Below are 19,497 nucleotides of genomic sequence, written 5' to 3'. Positions count from 1 at the left end.
ATTTAGGTTTAGGTTGAAGGTTTAGGGTAGGGTGGTAGGTAGGTTTTGTTGATTTAAAACTCGATAGAGCATTAACCCTAAAAATCTCATCTGCTTGGGAGAAAATTCATTTTGCGTTTTGCACAACACAGTCACCCCGGAACTGCCGCAATACATGTAAGGCACCACATAATATCATTACAAAAGTGTTGCCACAATCAAAGTGTTTCAGTGAATAATTACCAAAATTTCTGTTCCTCACGCAAAGCCATCATATGGCTTCAGAAGACTTGGAATATATTGCACAAGTCAGACGAACTACTTTTATGATGCTTTTATGGATTTTATATTATATGAAAATAGATTTTAGCTACATATCAGCTAGATGACCTGTTGTAAACACCTTGAAACAAGCCATAAACATTTGAGGTATAGGGTATACTACAATAATATATTGAAAAGAGATGCCTCCATATGTTGCTAAATTATTGAACAGGAGTTTGGATGAACTGGGTGTTGATTTATTTAGAAGCTGAGTTGTTTTTAAAAAAAAATATTCAGACAGTTTTTCCTGAGGCTGGTCCCTGCTCACCTTCTTTAGATTGTTTTGACTGCAGTAATTTTTTTTTCATACAGTATATTTTGGTCTCTCTGGTGATGAAAGTGTGTAAACTGAGTTAGACTGTTTTCAGAAGAGAGCTATGTAGACCTGGACAGAGGCCATAGCCTATTTTGTTTGGGGAAAACCAGTTCAACCTGCTGTACTGCCAGCTTGTTTTTGTTAAAGTTGCTGGCTGTCAAGATCCCATAATTGTAGATTGAGCGAAGACTACCAAATGCATACATAACCTGTCAGTCTCACCAGCCTGATGGACCTTAACTGCTGAGTAGAAAGGCGATGATTACAGAGAGCTTGCTGCTAACACAATTCATAGAAACTCTGGAATTTAAGCTTATTCGATATGTAAAGGGAATGCAGAACATTGTGTTATAAAAAAGAGGTAATAGAACTTTGTTCATTGACCTGGACCTCACAATGTGAGATGTCGTTGTCATTGTGGTTGAATCATAAAGAGGCAAATTCGCTGCTCCTTCAGATACAAGTGGTTGCCAAGGTGATCATTGTATTCCTCAAGCTTTCTTAAGTAGCTGCAAAGTAACTACTCAGTGGTACTCAACTGGTTTTACATTGGAGATCAAGCAATGACCCAACACAGTTCCAAAATAGTTTATTGTGCAAAAGTAATAGGTATGCTTACTTTGAATTGCCCAACAATATGCAAAATAAATACTATGACTTAGGCTGAAAAGGAAAATTGAACATTTTGTAAATGCATAAACAACAGCAGAAGTGTGATGTACCAGCCTAACAGGGAACAAACAGGGGCCAAGTATTGTAATATTATTAGCCATATTGCAACCCGTTCTCGCACCCGAGGCATCAGATACTGCCATTTGTGCAAGACGCCTCCCTTATGAGAATGCTCTGGGCTTACCTGCCGCTTTGCGGCAAAATACCATCAAGTTTGATTTAATGCACAACCTTTGACATCAACAAGAATAACTATTAAAAGTTTTCACCTCCCTTTAAAAGTTGAAAAGCCTATTGATTTTGCTTTTCTAACTATTCACATTTAAATGGTTGGTTGCTCTAAATTTCTTGTGCTTAGCATTGTATTTTCCCTGCTGTCCGTGACCATTTTGGAACAAACCTGCAACTAATTTTTTTGGTCGCGACCCACCAGTTTATAACAACTGGTTTAAATAACACCATTGCTCAAATTTCCCACTAAGTCAATCTCCATTCACTGTTATACAAGAGTACCATCTCAGTACCATCAAGAGTCATTAGCAGGCCCACATGAAATCTGCACCCACAGAACTGCACAGAAAGCCCTGCAGATTTCATGCAAGTTTTACACATCCGCTGACCCTTGCATTCATATAATAATGTGGTTAGGGATGTGCCCGAAGCCAAATTCCTTATTCGGAAAGGCACAATTAATGACTTCAAAACAAATAACGAATTCAGTGTAAATGTGTGAATGAAAATGCACACGATGTGATTTCAAGTTCAGATCGGATGGCCGCATTCTCGACTCCGTTTGCAGACAGTCTCCGTTAATTATGCGTATCTTAGAAATCTAAGCTTGTCAAGACTCAAGAGTATTAACTATATCACACACATTTTCCACTTCTTGAAATGTCTGTTTGAAATGTCTGATCTGTAACACATTAACTCCAAATGTTTCACACAATTCAGATGTAAGGATTTATAAAACAATCTGAGTGCTGTTGAATTCTTGACTAGAGAAGTAATGATTTTGTAGCTTTATGATTTTCCAGACTAATGTTGTTATTCTTGCACACTGAACAGACATAAACGAAAATTCTGTTTCAGCAGATGTCATTAATGTCCGAAATACCAGGAGAAAACACAGTTAACAACATATTCCGCAGTTTATGTAGCCTACATATTCAGCTTCATCTTGTGAGAAAAAAATAAAGACTATATCAATCAAATAATTAAATGATAATAATTAAAATATTAATAATAATAAATGTAATAATAATATTAATTATTATTAATAATAATAATAATAATAATAATAATATTTAAATAGGCCTATACGAGGCTAACTTTATATACAGAAGCTATAGCCAAAATGTAAGAGAGTTACATTTTTTAATTAGTTTGCCGCACTTCCGGTTTAAGCCACGCCCACATCTGGTTCTAGCCGATAATTTTGTCATAGTAACAGATACAGATACAGATAATGGCTTCGCTGCACACCCCTACTGTGGCTATTATGATTATGCTTTCAGCTGTTAATAAGAGAAAATGCAAAGTCTGCAGAGTCTGTTTGGGCTTAATCATTAGCAGTGAAGAATAGCTATGACCCATATGGCATTCCAAAGAGCTGACAGAAAGTTTGCCACAAATAATTACTGTGAATTCACACATACCACAAAATAATTTTAAATTTAGTCTTCTAACCAAAAACAACAGCTGGATAATTAAAAGTGATGGCTTATTCAATTTACATTCTCTGTGCCACTTGCTGCACTGATAAAAAGCACAAATACCCCACAAAGGCAGCTCAAAAGGAAATGGTTCTTCTAAAGGAAAATTCGTCATCTATAAATGATCTAATTAAACTTAACAATCTGGTTTTACAGTGTACAAAGGGTAAAAAATAAAGGAATAAAAGAATGTCATTGTATTAAGATCAAAGCTCTGCCATAGAGCAAAATGGCTTTGTTTTCTTTTATTAAATTATGGACAGAATGACAATCACTATGCACATTATTATTGAATGATTTAACTTTGAGGAAAGGATGAAACATGGGTAGGGTGGATTTACTCCACCTTAACCCAACAAACACATCATGCTCCTCTAACATGCTCACCAGAATACATCACAGCCAAGTTCATCAATGGTCTTTGTCAGCCACTTGCTTTTAAGTGGCACTTAGTGATTTATTGCAGCTTAACAACACAAGTTTGGCACGGGAAAGAGTATGCCTTTATTCAGTGCACTTCCTAACATACAGTATAACTTGTAGTATGTCATGATAAGGCTGATGCTTAAGACCCTGTTTACATCTGATATTGAGATACGTCTTGAGTGATCCAATTGTTCAGTGATAATTGAGGCTTAAACAGGATCCAAAACATTTTGCGATTTGATTATTCAAACCACATTTGGAGGTTGTCAGATGGATTTGCAGTGTAAAAGCAAATATGTCTTGATGCGTAATGGACAACAGTGAACTATGCAGTGAACTATATTTCAGTCATTGCAGCTCTCGGAAAGAATTTGCATGTTAATGTGGGTATGGCATATTGAAAGGATATTGGTCTTGGCAGACCTGATCTGCTACGCTAATGCTGCTGCTGCTGTAGAGCAAGTACGGAGACTTGCTACTGATAGAAAATACACAGACATAATGAGTTAAGTATGAGGACATGCTGCTGTTGCTGCACAGTTAGACAAAATGCAAGACATTCTGTATCAAGCATGTATGAATATGGAGGGTTTCAGAGAAATAACTCTCCCAGCACGCTGCAGTAAAACCAGCTTGTCTGCAAAACTGAGCAATTTAAATGTTACACAAAGAGAGACGCAAGTTGATTGGCTACCCAATTGCACGTTAAAGGACCAGCTTACACCAAGTCAGCTGATTGACATAACTTCTCAAATGTTGGCGAGCCAATTGGCTAACATATAACAAGCTCAAAGTACCTATCAGCTTGCTCCACACAGAGTTGCATGGCTGAACTTTGGTCATCAACTATGCTAAAACAAGAGTTTTAGGCTGCGTTCCACATAAAATTTTACCCCCTACTATGGATGGGCACAAGTACTTGAGTACTCGGGTACTCAGACTTGGCAGCAATGATCGATCATGACTTTTCACTTAATTCGAAATCCAGTGACAATTACTTGACAACTAAACACACAGCTGTCAAAGAGGGAGCTTATTTTTAATATTGAGATTGATTATGTTGTGATTTTGAGGGGTACATTGATTGTCAGAGACGTCTCATAGCAACCAAACTGATACGACGCTGTAATGCTATCATTACGATCATCAAAGGAAAGTGTAATTAACCGTATTTTGAACTCCTGTCTCTGCAAAACATTTGCTAAACATGTTCTAAAAATGGAAGAACTTTGACTCATTAATGGATATTAGTTAATAAAAGTGAATGTTTGTCACTGACTGTAAACCTCCCTGCCCTGCGTGATGTAACACACACCTACATCTCAACGAAATGAATGAAGATTTCCGCACGTGTTTCCAAGTTAGATGTCCAATATAAAGTGTCATTTCGTTGCACTTTTCCCAGTTGAAAGGTTGAATGGGACGCTTCATGAATCACAGCAACAACAATACAGAGCATCGCAGCTTTCCTCACAAGAGCGAACATTTGGCAGGGGCACACACACACACACACACACAGTGTTGCCAACTATTTTAAATAATTTAACAATTAGTATGTTACTACTAATCATTAAGCTATCACTAATTGAATGTGTCAAACATTCAGACAGTGAGGGATTTCTATGTATTTATTTGTTTTGTAATTAAACTGCATTTTTGAACAATGTCAAAGTCCAGAATTATCCTAGAAATAGCAACCATGGGTTGGCATTGGTGTAGTGTTGGGGATGTTTTTATTATTTATTTTTAAACATGGATCTATATGCCTTATAATGCCTCACGTGGAGCTGTTTTGGAGATAATATGTAATATATATATATATATATATATATATATATATATATATATATATATATATATAATTTATTTATTTATTTATTTTTTTTTTAAGTATCTGTTGTGTGATGCTTAAACATCTGTGTGTATTACTTAGTGTTACTGTGTCACAATGACTTTTTGACAGTGACACCTCATCTGTTCATATCACTTATCTCTACACCTTATTATAGATCAGGGGTTTATATCCATTCTCTCTCTCTTTCTCTCTCTCGCCCTGCGAGATAATTTCTCAATGCTCTTCTATCGCTGTAGGCTGACTTTTCTTTTCTAAGCGGAGATCATGCACGTGAATTGAGGTTGAGATTGTCGCAACAAATACCAACAACATATCACCTCATCAATCATTCAATTTATAGAACATCCGTATGCACACAAACTTAACACGCATATTAAAAACGTGATGGTTATGGCGTCTCCTGTTATTTGATACTGGTGCACGCTTACTAAGATTACTACCGTAACCTGAAGAAAGAACAGACAGATGCATGTAGTGCACATTCTTTCAGACTTGGGCAGCGAATCTTCACATAATGACAAAATATGATGCATTATATTTTGATTATGCAATCTTTTGTACATTTTGTAACATATTATTTTATAACAGCCTATAATAATGAATAGACGATACACTGGAACAACAAGACACAATGCAGCAGCCATAGACGTTTATCAGACATGTTATTATATATACAGTTATGAACATGTAATTGCCCCTCGAGTACTCAACGAGTAATTAGTCCGAGTACTCGATTAGACAAAATGACCAAAATGTCCCTTCTTACTCCCTACCCTCGCTAACTTCCCTCCATCTCATGGACTCTGATGTAAGTCATTGCTGACGTTGTGCTAGTGCCCACTACTGGCAGAACCTGTGCAGTGGGTTGAAATGGAAAGGCCTAAGACCTTGATCACTTGGAGCTCATTGTCGCTCTTGCAATAGGACTGATGTCATTTTGTGGAATATTTGCCAATTTTTGCACCTGAGAAAACAATGTCTTCAGAGATTGATGCAATCACAGGTTCAGGTCAAGTTTAGTTGTAATTTTAGATGCTTATGTACTGTATACATCTTGTTTTGTATGAATAAACATTTTATTAGAATTAATTGTTAGAAAGGATTAATCAAGTTAAAATTGGTAAAATTGCAATTAATACATAGGCTATGACTGTTTCAGTTTAAGGTTCCTACAAGTATTATGCGGTTAAATCTCAGTATAACTCTTTTAAACTGCTTATTTGACCTAACTTCACATACAGTTGTAAACAGTTTTCCGTTATTTCATTCACTGTTGATATAGTTGTGTGGGGTGGGGGTTGATGAAGTGTGATCTGCTGTGATGAGTTGCATTGTGGGATATGGAGCTGCCTAAAGCGTATGTATCTGAGTATGCTCGCTCAAAATCTAGGGGTTGAGGGTCTGTCAGCAGAAACTTCCCTCACCCACTTAAAGAAGTGGAAAAGACTTCCAAAATGGCATCTGGGATTCCCCCAAGAGGAAGTGCTTAGGGAAGTTAGCGAGTGGATGTTTAAAGTGAAGTGGAACACAGAACATTTTTTGGGAAAATCACATAAATATGCAGCACATGCACAAGACTTCAAGGAACTTCTCTGGTTTGCCTGTTATCAACATGCAGTGATGCAGATCATGTGAATCACATGCATCTTTAGTTAATTTAATGCAGGTACTCTACTATTGAAAATTAATGTTTGCGGTTAATTCTGCATGGCTTTATAACACAAAACATAAGCAACATACTGTATATTACTGTACCCATTTCAAGTCTATCAGATGGATGTGCATAGTTAATGAGCAGTCAATTAATGTTATTGCTGATACCAACTTTATGTTCTCTTGCTGTTATATTCTTCATTATTAATCTCCACTCTTTACACTAACTCCCCATTATCTTTCATTTGTTTTAACATGTGAATTATTTGTTTGTGTGTGGAGCCAAATGGATCTTTTGAGTATCTGTGGCTGTAATAGGTGTGTGATACTATTTTAATAGATCTCATGCTGACATGACAGCACTGCTGAGCTCACGAGAAACAATCAGACCCCCAAAACGATGCAGTCTCAGACACATTCTCCTTTCCCCTACCTTCTTAAAAACAAAAACAGCTAAAACTATAGCTGGTCTTGGCTGGTCTCCCAGCCTGGTTAGCCAAGCACTAAAGTGCCAAATGCAATTAAAAGTGAGTAAATAAAAAAGTTACTCGCCAGTTGGCCAAACTGCAATATTACGTGTTTATAGACATGAGTTATTCAAATCAAAGACATTAAAAACTGTAGTAAAGAAACATCTTCTGCATCCTAACAACTTAAGTGAAGAACTTGACTTGAGAGATTCAGTTCAGAGTTTTTGAAATTGTTTTTTTTTTTTTTCTCTCAAAGAGTGCCAAGACATATGTGGAATGTTTCTGGCATTAATTCTCCATAATGATTCGAGAATATGAGATACAAATGTGTTGGTGTTGTTTTACCATCAATATTCATTGGATAAATATAAATATTACCATTGTCATGGGGATAAAAATATATTGAATAAAATAAAGCAAATTAAACTTTCAAAAAGCTAAACTGTTAAATTCCAGCCTGGTCTGTTTGCTGGTTTTAGAGAAGTTTTAGAAACTGAAGACCAGTTTTGCCAGATTGGGAGATCAGCTAGACTAGCAAACAAGGTAGGGCCTCTTAGAATTTTATTTATTCGTGTTTTCAGCAGAGCTCACTTACTTTTTATTTTATTCCACATACTGTACGTTTCTTTTTTTATATTTCTTTCTGGCTCTCTCTCTCTCATCATCCTCCCATCATCCTCTCTGCTTCTGCTTCCATTTTTCATCGCTCTCGCTGTACTATTTTTTATTTATTTTTTGTTCCTGCAGAGATATTGAAATCAATACATTCCAGAGCTTCCTGTCTCAATGAATATGAGAGTGTTTGTGCATCTCTGCTGGATTGCGAGCTGTCGCCTGCACTGCAGGTGAACACGTTGCACCTGCAGAACCCAAATGTCCAGTGTTTAGTTGTTAAGTCATGAAGGGAAGATCTGTATCAGGCTCAGATACAGTCCCCGCTGTGGATAAGATGCCAAACAACTGTGGGGAAAATGTAACTAAGCAGTTGCACGTCTTTTGCGTGTAGTATTTAGACACAAAAAAACCTGTGTCTTGTTGACTACCTACCTGTAATCCATCTTAACTGTGTGCTGAATTTGCTGACACTACACCATCAGTTTTTTGAAGTTTTTCTATGCAAATTCGAAGTTTTCTAGAATGTGCCCTTATTCATAAAACTCAGCACTGTTTGCCTTGCGCAATTAATATGCTATTTCCGCTCCCTGTAAATGGGACAGCATGTGGTAATTTTAATTTTCATACTGATCACGGTGGCAGTTATTTATTAAATAATGTTCAAATTATGGAGAGGAGCATGATTAAAAGGCATACATCCAGACGCACATTGTAGTCAAGTAATTCTGGCAATTTTAAAGAGACTGCTCAGCTGTCTGGATTGCAGTGGTGGAGTGATGCTATTATGGGGTGTAAAAAGTACTCTTAAAGTAAAATGATACTTAAGTGAAAGTATGGATACTGAGTGAAAATTTTACTCAATTAAAAGTCCAAGTATCAAACCAAAAACATACTTGAGTGAAAGTAAAAAAGTATTCACATTAAATTGCACTTAAGTATTAAAAAAGTAAAAAGTAACTTTTTTCCAAGCAAGAATGAAATCAAGAGAGGAGATGTGTGAGAGAGGATGTTGTTAAATTTGACTGGTTTGTTAAGTTGCCTTTTTACTGTCTCTGATATTTGCAACCTGGTCATAAAATTATGTTACAATAACTAAGTTATTACCAGAAACTGGTTTAAGGTTTAGGGTAGGGAGGTCAGTTTTGTTGATTTAAAACTCGATAGAGCATTAACCTTAAAAACCTTAAAAACATTTCACTCACTTTTAGCGCCACACAGTGGATATTTCACTTCGGAAGTGCCCTGAGATGTGTAATTAACCACATCATTTTATTTGGCAAAAACATTGCCAGTCACACAATGTTCGTTGCATGGGAGAAGGCACTCACGAATTGCAATATCAGAGTACCCAGCCCCTTGAGACATAGAGAAAGATTGGAAGTTAGTAATATTGTTGGTTTTGTGATTTGTTTTCTGAGGATTGTTACTAAACCTTGCTGTTGAGCAGATGGATGAATTCAAAAAAATTCATAATTAATATTTACTCAGGTTCCATTATTTTATTATCATTATTATTATCATTATCAGTGCTGGCTTTATAGTTATTATTATAATTAATAGTTGCCGGAAACGAACAATAATAATTCAGCAAATAGGGAGTATAAATTCATAGACATGATTTAAATATGAAGGCAAGTGTAGAAATAAATGACATGTACACATTTAATTACAAAAGCCTTTTGTTTATATATATATATTTGCAATGTGAAAGATAATTTTTGGCTTCTTAACTGTCCTGTCTGTAAAAGTAGCAGGTGTTTAGAGTAAAGTTTAGGACAAAAACTGTCAGTTTTTCTCACTTTGTGCTCATAGTTTTGAATGAATACATCACATTCAGTTGGGCAGTCACATACAGTCTAGTCGACAAATATTTCAACGTATCCGAAGCTCAAATCAGATCTGAAATCCCGCCTCTGCAGATGGTCGGAACTCCACACAGCCGCCATGAGACACTGCATTTGAAATGACTGACCTCTAGTTTGTCATCTGTCGTAGTATAAGGGTGGCTTCAGTCCAGTAAGACAAAAGAAAATGATCTGCAAAAATGTAGAGTACTTTTTTTTTATTAAGTTTATATAAAATTGTAAGGAGTAAAAAGTAAAAAAAATTTCTTTGGAAATGTAATTAAGTAAAAGTATAAGTATTCTGTTTAAATTGCACTCACGTAAAGTACAAATCCGAAAAAATAATACTTAAGAATAATACTTAAGTATTTTTACTCAATTATTTTACACCCCTGGATGCTATATAGTCCCAGCATGCTAGATTGTGGTAGTCTGCTGCATTTTCCACAACCTAGCACTCAGAACCAACCTCCAAGATGGAGAATTGCATTCTGCACTAATTTTGTGGGCGGGTTTGCACTGTTACCTGATAATTCCTATGGGCAGGCCCAATTTACTCTTAGTGAATTCCCCCCTGTGTGTGTATCCAGCAGCCTGACCAGAAAAATTCTCAGGGTATTTTCTGTAAGCAATATTAAGTAGTTTTAGTGTTAGGGTACATGTGGCATATGCAATACAAGACCTACGCAATATACAAAAAATACATATTGTAAAAATAAAGCATTTTTCTGTTGAAGACAGGGTCCAAAATTAATATCAAAATTAATTTCTGTGGAAAATTATCAAAATGTGTGTTTTAAAATGCATGCAAAATACAATGTTGCGTTTTCCCTTTTTTTATATATAAAGCAAAACAAAGATACATGGCAAGTAATAATTATGGGTCATAGTGTTTCTCAATACTCCCACCATTGGCAGGTGTGGCAAACAGTTAATTTTGGACACTGGTTGTTGGTTGTGTTTAACAGAAAGAGATTATAAGCGATATCAGGGCTGTGTAAATATCTCATAGTCATTTTTGTGTTTCAGGTCATCACTTACATGCCCTCATTGCCTTAAACAGAGCAACACCTTTGACCCTTTCCTGTGTATTTCCCTACCAATCCCACTACGACAGACCAGGTATGTCAGTTTGTATATCCCATGCTAAAATGTATTGTTTGTTTGTATGTATGTGTTTGCTTGTGTATATTACTGTGAGTCTTTGTGCTTGTGTATTTCACTGTGTGCGTAATTCTTACACAGTCCTTGGCCATCCTGAAATATGTGACGAATGGCCCAGTTAAATACTCTTTAACAGTTCATTGTCTCAATTTTCTTAAATCTCAAAAACCACCAGTCAGCACAATCTCTCCTGCAAGACTGTCAATCTGTCAGCTATTACAGCCTTAACTGTGGAGAGAGAGACAGATAATGGAAAGTGAGACATGTACAGTAGAGTGAACAATATCAATGTGCAGACAAAGCTGTTCAAATTTCCCAGCATGCTCATTTCTGAATGACTGAACTCTAGATTTTACACTTATTACAGCAAAGGGGTAATATCTAAAATGTTTTCCTATAAGCATTGAGATCTTAAAGGCAAAATTTGTGAGCAGTCAATAAATGTCACAGAGACTTTTATTGCTGGAAAACAAAGTACTTATTGTGGAGCTCACGAAGACTAGAAATTAGATTATATGCCATGCACTGAGTGAAGAACTTATTTGAGCATAATGTCTGTGAACTTCAGTGCCCCCTGTCCTTTAATTGCTTTAAGAATACATGGGAAGCACTGCTTCCCCTAAAATTTCATAAGAAATGTGGCATTGACAAGTTTAAAAATGTACAAATAATCTATATAATGTACTTTGTGCATTTCAAATTTTTGAGCAAATAAAGGTGTAAAATGTCCCACATCACTATCACAGTGTTATTTTAAGTAATACAATTAGCTTTTTCTACATGAACAACATTCAGTGGACGCACGGCCCATAGAGATCATAGAGATTCCTGTACCATTCAAATCAATAGCACAAAAGGTCGTTGTTGATTGGACAAGAAGCTCTAAACACCTCATTTTGGGCATCATTTGAGCGCTTCATGAGCACTGTTTACATTGGATCTGCATCTGATTGCCTATTGGACATTAGTGCATTTTTGTCCTGCCTGGAAGTCTGGCTTCTCTGTGTGATGTCTGGTCAAGCTCTTACATAGAGGGCGGGACTTTGCAACTAATGACCAATAATGGAAACTGTGATGTAGCTGATTGCATATGAAATGTATAAGCATGTGCAAATGCTGTTGAGCGCAGAGTGTTCAAAGGCTCTGAGATACACATGCAGTTATTTGCAATCTGATGTAACACATTTATTTGAGCTTTCATAATCAGATATTTTGCTGCAAAAACAGTTTTGAGCTTAGTTACAGGTAATTTGAGTAGTAGTTTGAGTATTAGTTTGAGCAGCTGTGCTTCCCCACTTTTGAAAATCATCAGCATATCACTTTTGGTTTTGAACTTAAAATAAAACTAAGAAAAATTGAATCTACTCACCTACACTCTATCCCCCTCTAGTGTGTGGGGTGTGAAGTGCCACGTGACAGCGCAATTCTGTCATAATGGATTTTGTATTCTTTTAAACATAATTATGTTTTATGCACGACTGAAATGATCTGGTACAGCAGCACATTTAACCCTTATTGTTAGTTCTTTTAGTGTTTAGAAATAGTAGTATCAGGGGGCCTGGGTAGCTCAGCAAGTAAAGACGCTGACTACCACACCTGGAGTCGCAAGTTCGAATCGTGAGTGACTCCAGTCAGGCTTCCTAAGCAACCAATTGGCACGGTTGCTAGGGTGGGTAGAGTCATGTTGGGTTAACCTCCTCGTGGTCACCATAATGTGGTTCTCGCTCTCGGTGGGGCACGTGGCATGGTGAGTTGTGCGTGAGTGCCGCGGAGAATAGCGTGAAGCCTCCACACATGCTAGGACTCCGCAGTAACACGCTCAACAAGCCACGTGATAAGATGCGTGGATTGACGGTCTCAGACAGGGAGGCAACTGAGATTCGTCCTCCGCCACCCAGATTGAGGCGAGTCACTATGCCACCATGAGGACTTAGAGCGCATTGGGAATTAGGCATGCCAAATTGAAAAAAAAAAAAAAAAAAGAAAGAAATAGTAGTATCAATCATACTCTCTCCTTATTACCTCACCATGACTGAGGAATTCCAAGGATTCTGAAATCCTTGGCTTTTGCAGCTCATATTCAATAAATGTTTGTTTTGTTTTGGCTTGTTTCGGAGAAGAGGTTTTGAGTCCTTAAAGTCACAGTACTGTATGTTTTTATAGTACATCAAGCTCTTTTTTTCTCTAAAGTAAATTTGATTCATTATGATATGATTTTTAATTTGTGACATTAGCTATGTTTCCATCCAAGTTGTGAATTTAATTTATGCGAAAAATCAGAATATCACAAAAACAATGTGCGGATAAAGCCGCTTTTCCATCCCTTGCATTCAAAAGAACAAAATCGTCACTTCCGGGGAAATTGTAGGGACTGTGTGACTCTTTTATTAATAATATACTCGCGGTTTAGGACACGCAGACAAAACACTTTAATAACTCGATTCATGACTGGAAATGACAGCGCATCACACAGTTCTGGGAGCACTATGTGTGAGTGCGTTCCTCCATCATGACTTTGCAGTGTGGATCTATAAGATATTCTTTAAAAGTATCAATAAACCTGCTCTTCTGAAAAAGTGCAAGTTTGTGTATAACTTACTTGCTCTGCAAACTTTATGCAGGCTTTGGATTTTTAGGACACCGGTATTTCAGAATGACCAGGGCAACAATTCAGATGCGATGATTGGTCCGCTGGTTCGTCCAGTTATGAATGCATTATTCAGTCACATGATTGTTTTGATGTGCATCTTGTATTCCTGTTAAATTCAATAGGAGTTTATTTGCTAAATGTGTTTCCATCATAGTTTATGTGCATTTCTTTTTATCGAATAAAAAACGTATCCACCTCAAGTGAGCGTATATGTTTTCTATGAGCATTCTGGAGATTTTATTCGCATCTTGGTGTTTCCATCCAGCAGATTTTATTTGATATCCTAAAATATGCATATAAAACTGTTGATGGAAACATAGCTATTGACTTATGATATTTGTTATGTAATTAACCCTAGTTCATGTTTGTACAGACATTTGGCTCACAGATTTGAAATTGCATACTGTACTTATCAAAGTAATTGTGCATAAATATGTCTTTGCAAGAGTAAGACATAACACATCTGACCTGCACTTCAGTGCAGAATCTGGAATGCACTCGACATATACAAAATAATCAGTTTGATTGACAGCGCACACATATACTGTATAAAGCCCTATCACATGACTCTCACCTCTGCGTGCGTGAGTTAACATCTAAAAGGCTTCTGTTGTCTTCTCACTGTGAGAGTGTGGTTTTGCATAACTGAGGGCTTTTCTTGGGTCCAGCATTCCACATTTCATGGCTTTCAATAATGCAGCAGAGAGAGTCATCTAAGAGTCCATCTAGCTCTTGAGAGCTGCAATGTCCACAACTGTAGCTGCAGTGAAAATGCTGCTATGCCAAGACCATCAGATGCTGTGCGACCTGCCAGCGTGAGGCCATTTTCAGCCAAACATAGACAGCAGGATACAGATCAGCTCTCTACTCTCTGCTCTGATGTGCATCCACCAGCTGGGTTTGTGGCACTGTTATGGACTTGTGCTGTTTTAAATCAACCTTCACAACATGTTCACACACGATGAGTCAAATTAGCCATGGCTCAAAGTAAAAATGCCTACGAAAGTGACAAAAATGCCCCAGATATATTTAGTAAATAGTTTAGTTTTTTATCTGTCATGTAACATTTTATAAACTGTATCTCATAATATTGTATCTAAAGCCTGTCTAGTTATAGTTTAAGTATGGGGTTTGTTCCTCTGTAGATATTGCAGTGACCTGTAGTTGTCAGAAGTATAGTTGAATGTAGCTGCTATAGTGTTTGATGTGATAGTAACAATTATATTTTTTTCAGATTAAGAATGTATTTCATTAATATATACGATTAACGAATTAAAGTTAATTTCTGACACTGACACACACGGATATATTTACACCTACCTTGAATGTACCCCAGACCTGATCTTGGAAACTCATTCTCTCACACAGTCTTTCATATTCATTGTTGTTATAATAAATCGATAAGCCACAAGAGGCTGTGCATTTCAGTGATTTTACAGGGTCCTTTGGCACTACATGAAGTGTGTTATGAAACAGCAAAAACAGTTGTCAGTTAGTCTTTCATTTTTTAAAGACTCTATTTAATGTTTATTAAATAGTCAAAACTGCCCAAAGCTGAACATGCTCAAAACAGTGGAGAAAATAGTAGACTTCTGGAGAAACCCACCAGTAGCCCCCTTACCATACACTTAGTGACAATATACTGAGAATTATAATTAAGAGTTTTCTTAACTTAGGGGCTTTCTACTTGGCACTGAACTTGGAGACCTTTTCAGACTCCAATGTGAAAAAGGCTCAGCCGAGGTTATACTTCCTTTTCCAGCTGAGGACATTCAACCTGCCACAGGAGCAGTTGATACAATTCTACTCAGTCGTTATTGATTCCGTCCTGTGCACTTCTACAGTATAACTGTCTGCATTTTGGTTTGGCCATCAAATCAGACATAAAACACTTCAAATGTGTATCTTGGAGTGCTATGTAAATATCATGGCACATCAGTCATTCAGTAGCTTGGTGTAGACAAGAGGTATTAAATTACAGTTCCAATATAGATCCGGTCTCTACATTTCCTTTCTAGTAATGTTTTGAACAATCATAACTTACATGATTTCAGTATACAAAATGGCTTGTATGGCTATGAAATGATACAAGCAATGCACATTTTCTGGAATTTCTTTCTTGTTGTAAATTTCCATGTTGGCAGCAATAGCTCTTTGTTAAAGACAGACAAAATAAATCCTAAATAGTCAAAATAGTCTCTCCAGAATGGCAGTTTTGTTCAGTATACCAGGGTCTAGTTGCTAGATATCCCCTAAGTTAAGAAAACCCTTAATTATAATTCTAAGTATATTGTCACTAAGTGTTTTCTTAACCGCAACCAGCTGCAGGGTCTTAACTATAAGAATGTGACAGTCAGAAGCAGTCAAAGCAGTGCGGTCTGAGAGATGTTCTCCTGAAAGAATAAAATATTTCATTTGAGTTTATCAATCAAATGTACTTTGATATGAATATTACATTTAAATTTATTCAATTAGCAGACACTTTTATACAAAGTGACTTACAAATGAGGAATACAGCAAAGCGATTCGTCATAAGGAGGCAATAACATGGAAGTACTGCATGTAAAGTTTCAAATTGCTCAGAGAAGTACAAGTAGGAGATGAATATTAACAGAAGATCAACTGTTGGTTTTTATGCTGAAACTCCAATTTTTCCGATTAACCATTTTTATTGATTCACATATATGTAACTCATAAGACAAAATATATATACATAGAATCAAACTTAAGCCCAACTATTACCCCTCCCAATCCCACCCTAACCCCAACAACATAACAGTGGTCCCAAATGTCATAGACACATACATGCAAAAAATAAAAAATAAAAAAATAAATAAAACAGATAAACACAACAAAAATAATCACATATCCACAAATGACAAATACCCACCCCATTTCTCCACGAACACTTTATACCTCCCCGTTCCTCTGAATGTTACTTCCTCAAAGGCCTTCGCCCTTCCCATCTCCGAGCACCACTCCTGAAAAGAGGGCGCTCCAGCCGACCTCCAGCCCCTCAAAATGATCTGCCTGACGATCATGACACTAGTTAAGACCCAACTCTTTATGTGTCTACTTTCAATGTCAATGACCACCCCATCACCCAAGATACAGAGTCTGGGGCAGAATGATACCTGAATGCCTAAAACATCGCACACCAGACTCTGCACCTTTAACCAAAACTTTTGAATTTCAACAGACCCCCAAAAGACATGTGTTATATCTCCGTCCGCTGATTGGAATTGCCAGCAGGTGGGTGTGTCTTTAAGACCAAGCCTATACAATTTAGAGGGGGTCCAATAGAACCGATGTAAAATCTTAAATTGTATAAGGTGCACCCTTGCATCTCTAGATGCAGGTTTTTTTTATTTTTTATGATTAACATTTTTTATTGATTCAACCATTAAATATCAATAGCAGAACACACATATACAGAATAAATATATAACCCCCACTACCCCCCCCCCTCAATCCCCCACCCAACAACACCCCAGTGGTCACACAACCATAGACACACAACAAAAATTAATTAATTAATTAAAAAAATAAAATAAATATAACAATCCCTACACCTCTCTCTCCACTGTCCCTTCCCGAGAGCCCTCCAAAAAAAGACAGATATCTGCCCCTCTTCTTAACAAACACATCCAGACTCCCCAGTCTTCTGGATACCCCCTCCTCAAGAGATGCCACTCTAGCCATCTCTGAACACCACTCCTGAAATGGGGGCGCTCCAGCCGACTTCCAGCTCCTAAAGTGATCTGTTTGGCGATCATAACACAAGTTAAGACCCAATTTTTAATGTGCTTATTCTCCAAATTAATGACTGCCCCATCTCCCAAGATACAGAGTCTGGGGCAAAATAAAATTTGAGAGGCCAAAACCTTGCACATAAAACTCTGAATCCTCATCCAAAATTCTTGCATCTTAACACATCCCCAAAAGACATGGGTTGTGTCTCCATCTTCTGATTGACATCGCCAGCAGGTGGGTGTGTCTTTAAGACCAAGCCTATGCAATCTAGAAGGGGTCCAATAGACTCTATGTAAAATCTTAAATTGCATGAGGCAAACCCTTGTGTCTCTGGATGCAGATTTGACATTTTTTAGAATCCCAGCCCACTCTCCCTCCTCCAATACCAAATTTAGATCTTTCTCCCATAATCTCTTAAGAGAAGTTGAAGTTCCGTCTCCCAGACTCTGAATTAGTAGGGAGTAATACACCGATGCCTCATGATCTTTTCCAAAAGCAGTAATCACCACTCCCAGAGTATCTGCCGCTTTAGGAGGGTGTAAACCACTCCCAAAAACAGTACAGAGCAGGTGGCGCAGCTGTAAATACTTATAGAACTGAGATCTAGGAATCCCAAAAAGTTGAACCAAATTTTGAAAGGATCTCAACACTCCATTCTCATATAGGTCACCGAGTGTAGTAACCTCCCTCCCAATCCACTCTGACCAGCAAAAAGGGGACTTGTTGATGCATAGTTTGGGGTTCAGCCATATGCTCGAGGCAACATTTAAAACAATTTCAGAATTAAACATTCTGGACACTTTTGTGCATACCGAGTTCAAGTGCAAGATAACGGGATGTAACTTAACTTCTCCGATTAATTTGATAGAAAGGCTCTGCAGTGGTGAAATAGGGGCAAGAACTTCCTGTTCTATACAAAACCAGGGAGGGGCTCTCTCAGGTGGAAGTGACCAATGAGCCAAATGTCTGAGACCAAATGCATAATAATAAAATTAAATCTTGGGTAGGCCTAGCCCACCTTTGTCAATCGGCCTATGTAACTTATTGAAATGTATTTTGGGACGCTTACCATTCCAAATGAAGGACTGCGCTATGCTATCAAATTGCTTGAAATAAGAGAGGGGGACATCTACAGGGAGAGACTGCAGTAAGTAATTGAATTTTGGAATACAATTCATTTTAATAACATTAACCTTCCCAATCATAGATAAATGTAATGAAGCCCACCTGCCCACATCACCCGAAAGCCGTTTTATTAAGGGGTCAAAATTAACACTAACTAAATCACACAAATTTGCTGGAAATAAAATACCCAAATACTTAATGCCCTGTTTGGGCCACTGGAAAGCACCCGGCTGGAAAGCCGTTTCTGGGCAGTACGCTTTCAGAGCCAAAGCTTCGGATTTAGACCAATTGACTCTATATTCTGAAAACTTAGAAAAGGAATTAATAATTCTGTGGAGGCAAGGCATAGATCTACTGGGGTCAGAGACAAATAATAAAATATCATCTGTGTAAAGCAAGAGTTTATGTGCTAAACCTCCCACCATCACCTCTGGAAAATGATCCTCCTTCCTTATCGCAGCTGCTAATGGTTCCAGGGCAAGACAGAACAATAATGGGGAAAGAGGGCAACCTTGCCAGATGACCCTATTCAGAGTAAAATAATCTGAAATTAATCATTTGTTTGTACCGCTGCTACCGGGTGTCTATAAAGTAACTTGATCCAACCAATAAACGTACTCCCGAACCCATATATTTCCAAAATCTTAAAAAGATAATCCAGTTCTACCATATCAAACGCCTTTTCGGCATCAAGTGAGATGGCAGCGACCGGAGTCTGATCATTTGCCACTGACCACGTGATATTGATGAAACGTCTAATGTTATCAGAAGAGCTACAACCCTGAATAAACCCCACCTGATCTATATGTATAAGAGATGTCATAACTTTACATCATCGGTTAGCCAAAATATTAGCCAAAATGTTTACATCTAGCTGGATCAGGGAAATTGGAGGATAACTCTTACACTCGCTTGGATCTTTGTCTTTTTTAAGAATCA

The 19,497-nt window shown here is 37.4% G+C and overlaps 1 protein-coding gene across 2 annotated transcripts in view; it reads left to right on the top strand.

Moving 5' to 3' along the window:
- The window catches only part of LOC127448993 (ubiquitin carboxyl-terminal hydrolase 43-like), a 194,097-nt gene that overhangs the window by 94,442 nt on the left and 80,158 nt on the right, over positions 1-19,497 (top strand). For both annotated transcript variants that reach the window (XM_051712032.1, XM_051712031.1), the window contains exon 4: positions 10,896-10,988. In XM_051712032.1, coding sequence (XP_051567992.1) covers positions 10,896-10,988 — 93 coding nt within the window. The remainder of the gene's footprint in view (positions 1-10,895; positions 10,989-19,497) is intronic.

This window comes from Myxocyprinus asiaticus, chromosome 12, assembly GCF_019703515.2.
Source record: "Myxocyprinus asiaticus isolate MX2 ecotype Aquarium Trade chromosome 12, UBuf_Myxa_2, whole genome shotgun sequence".
Lineage (NCBI taxonomy): Eukaryota > Metazoa > Chordata > Actinopteri > Cypriniformes > Catostomidae > Myxocyprinus > Myxocyprinus asiaticus.
The sequence above is the reverse complement of the archived record's forward strand: the minus strand, read 5'-3'. Positions and strand labels throughout refer to the sequence as shown.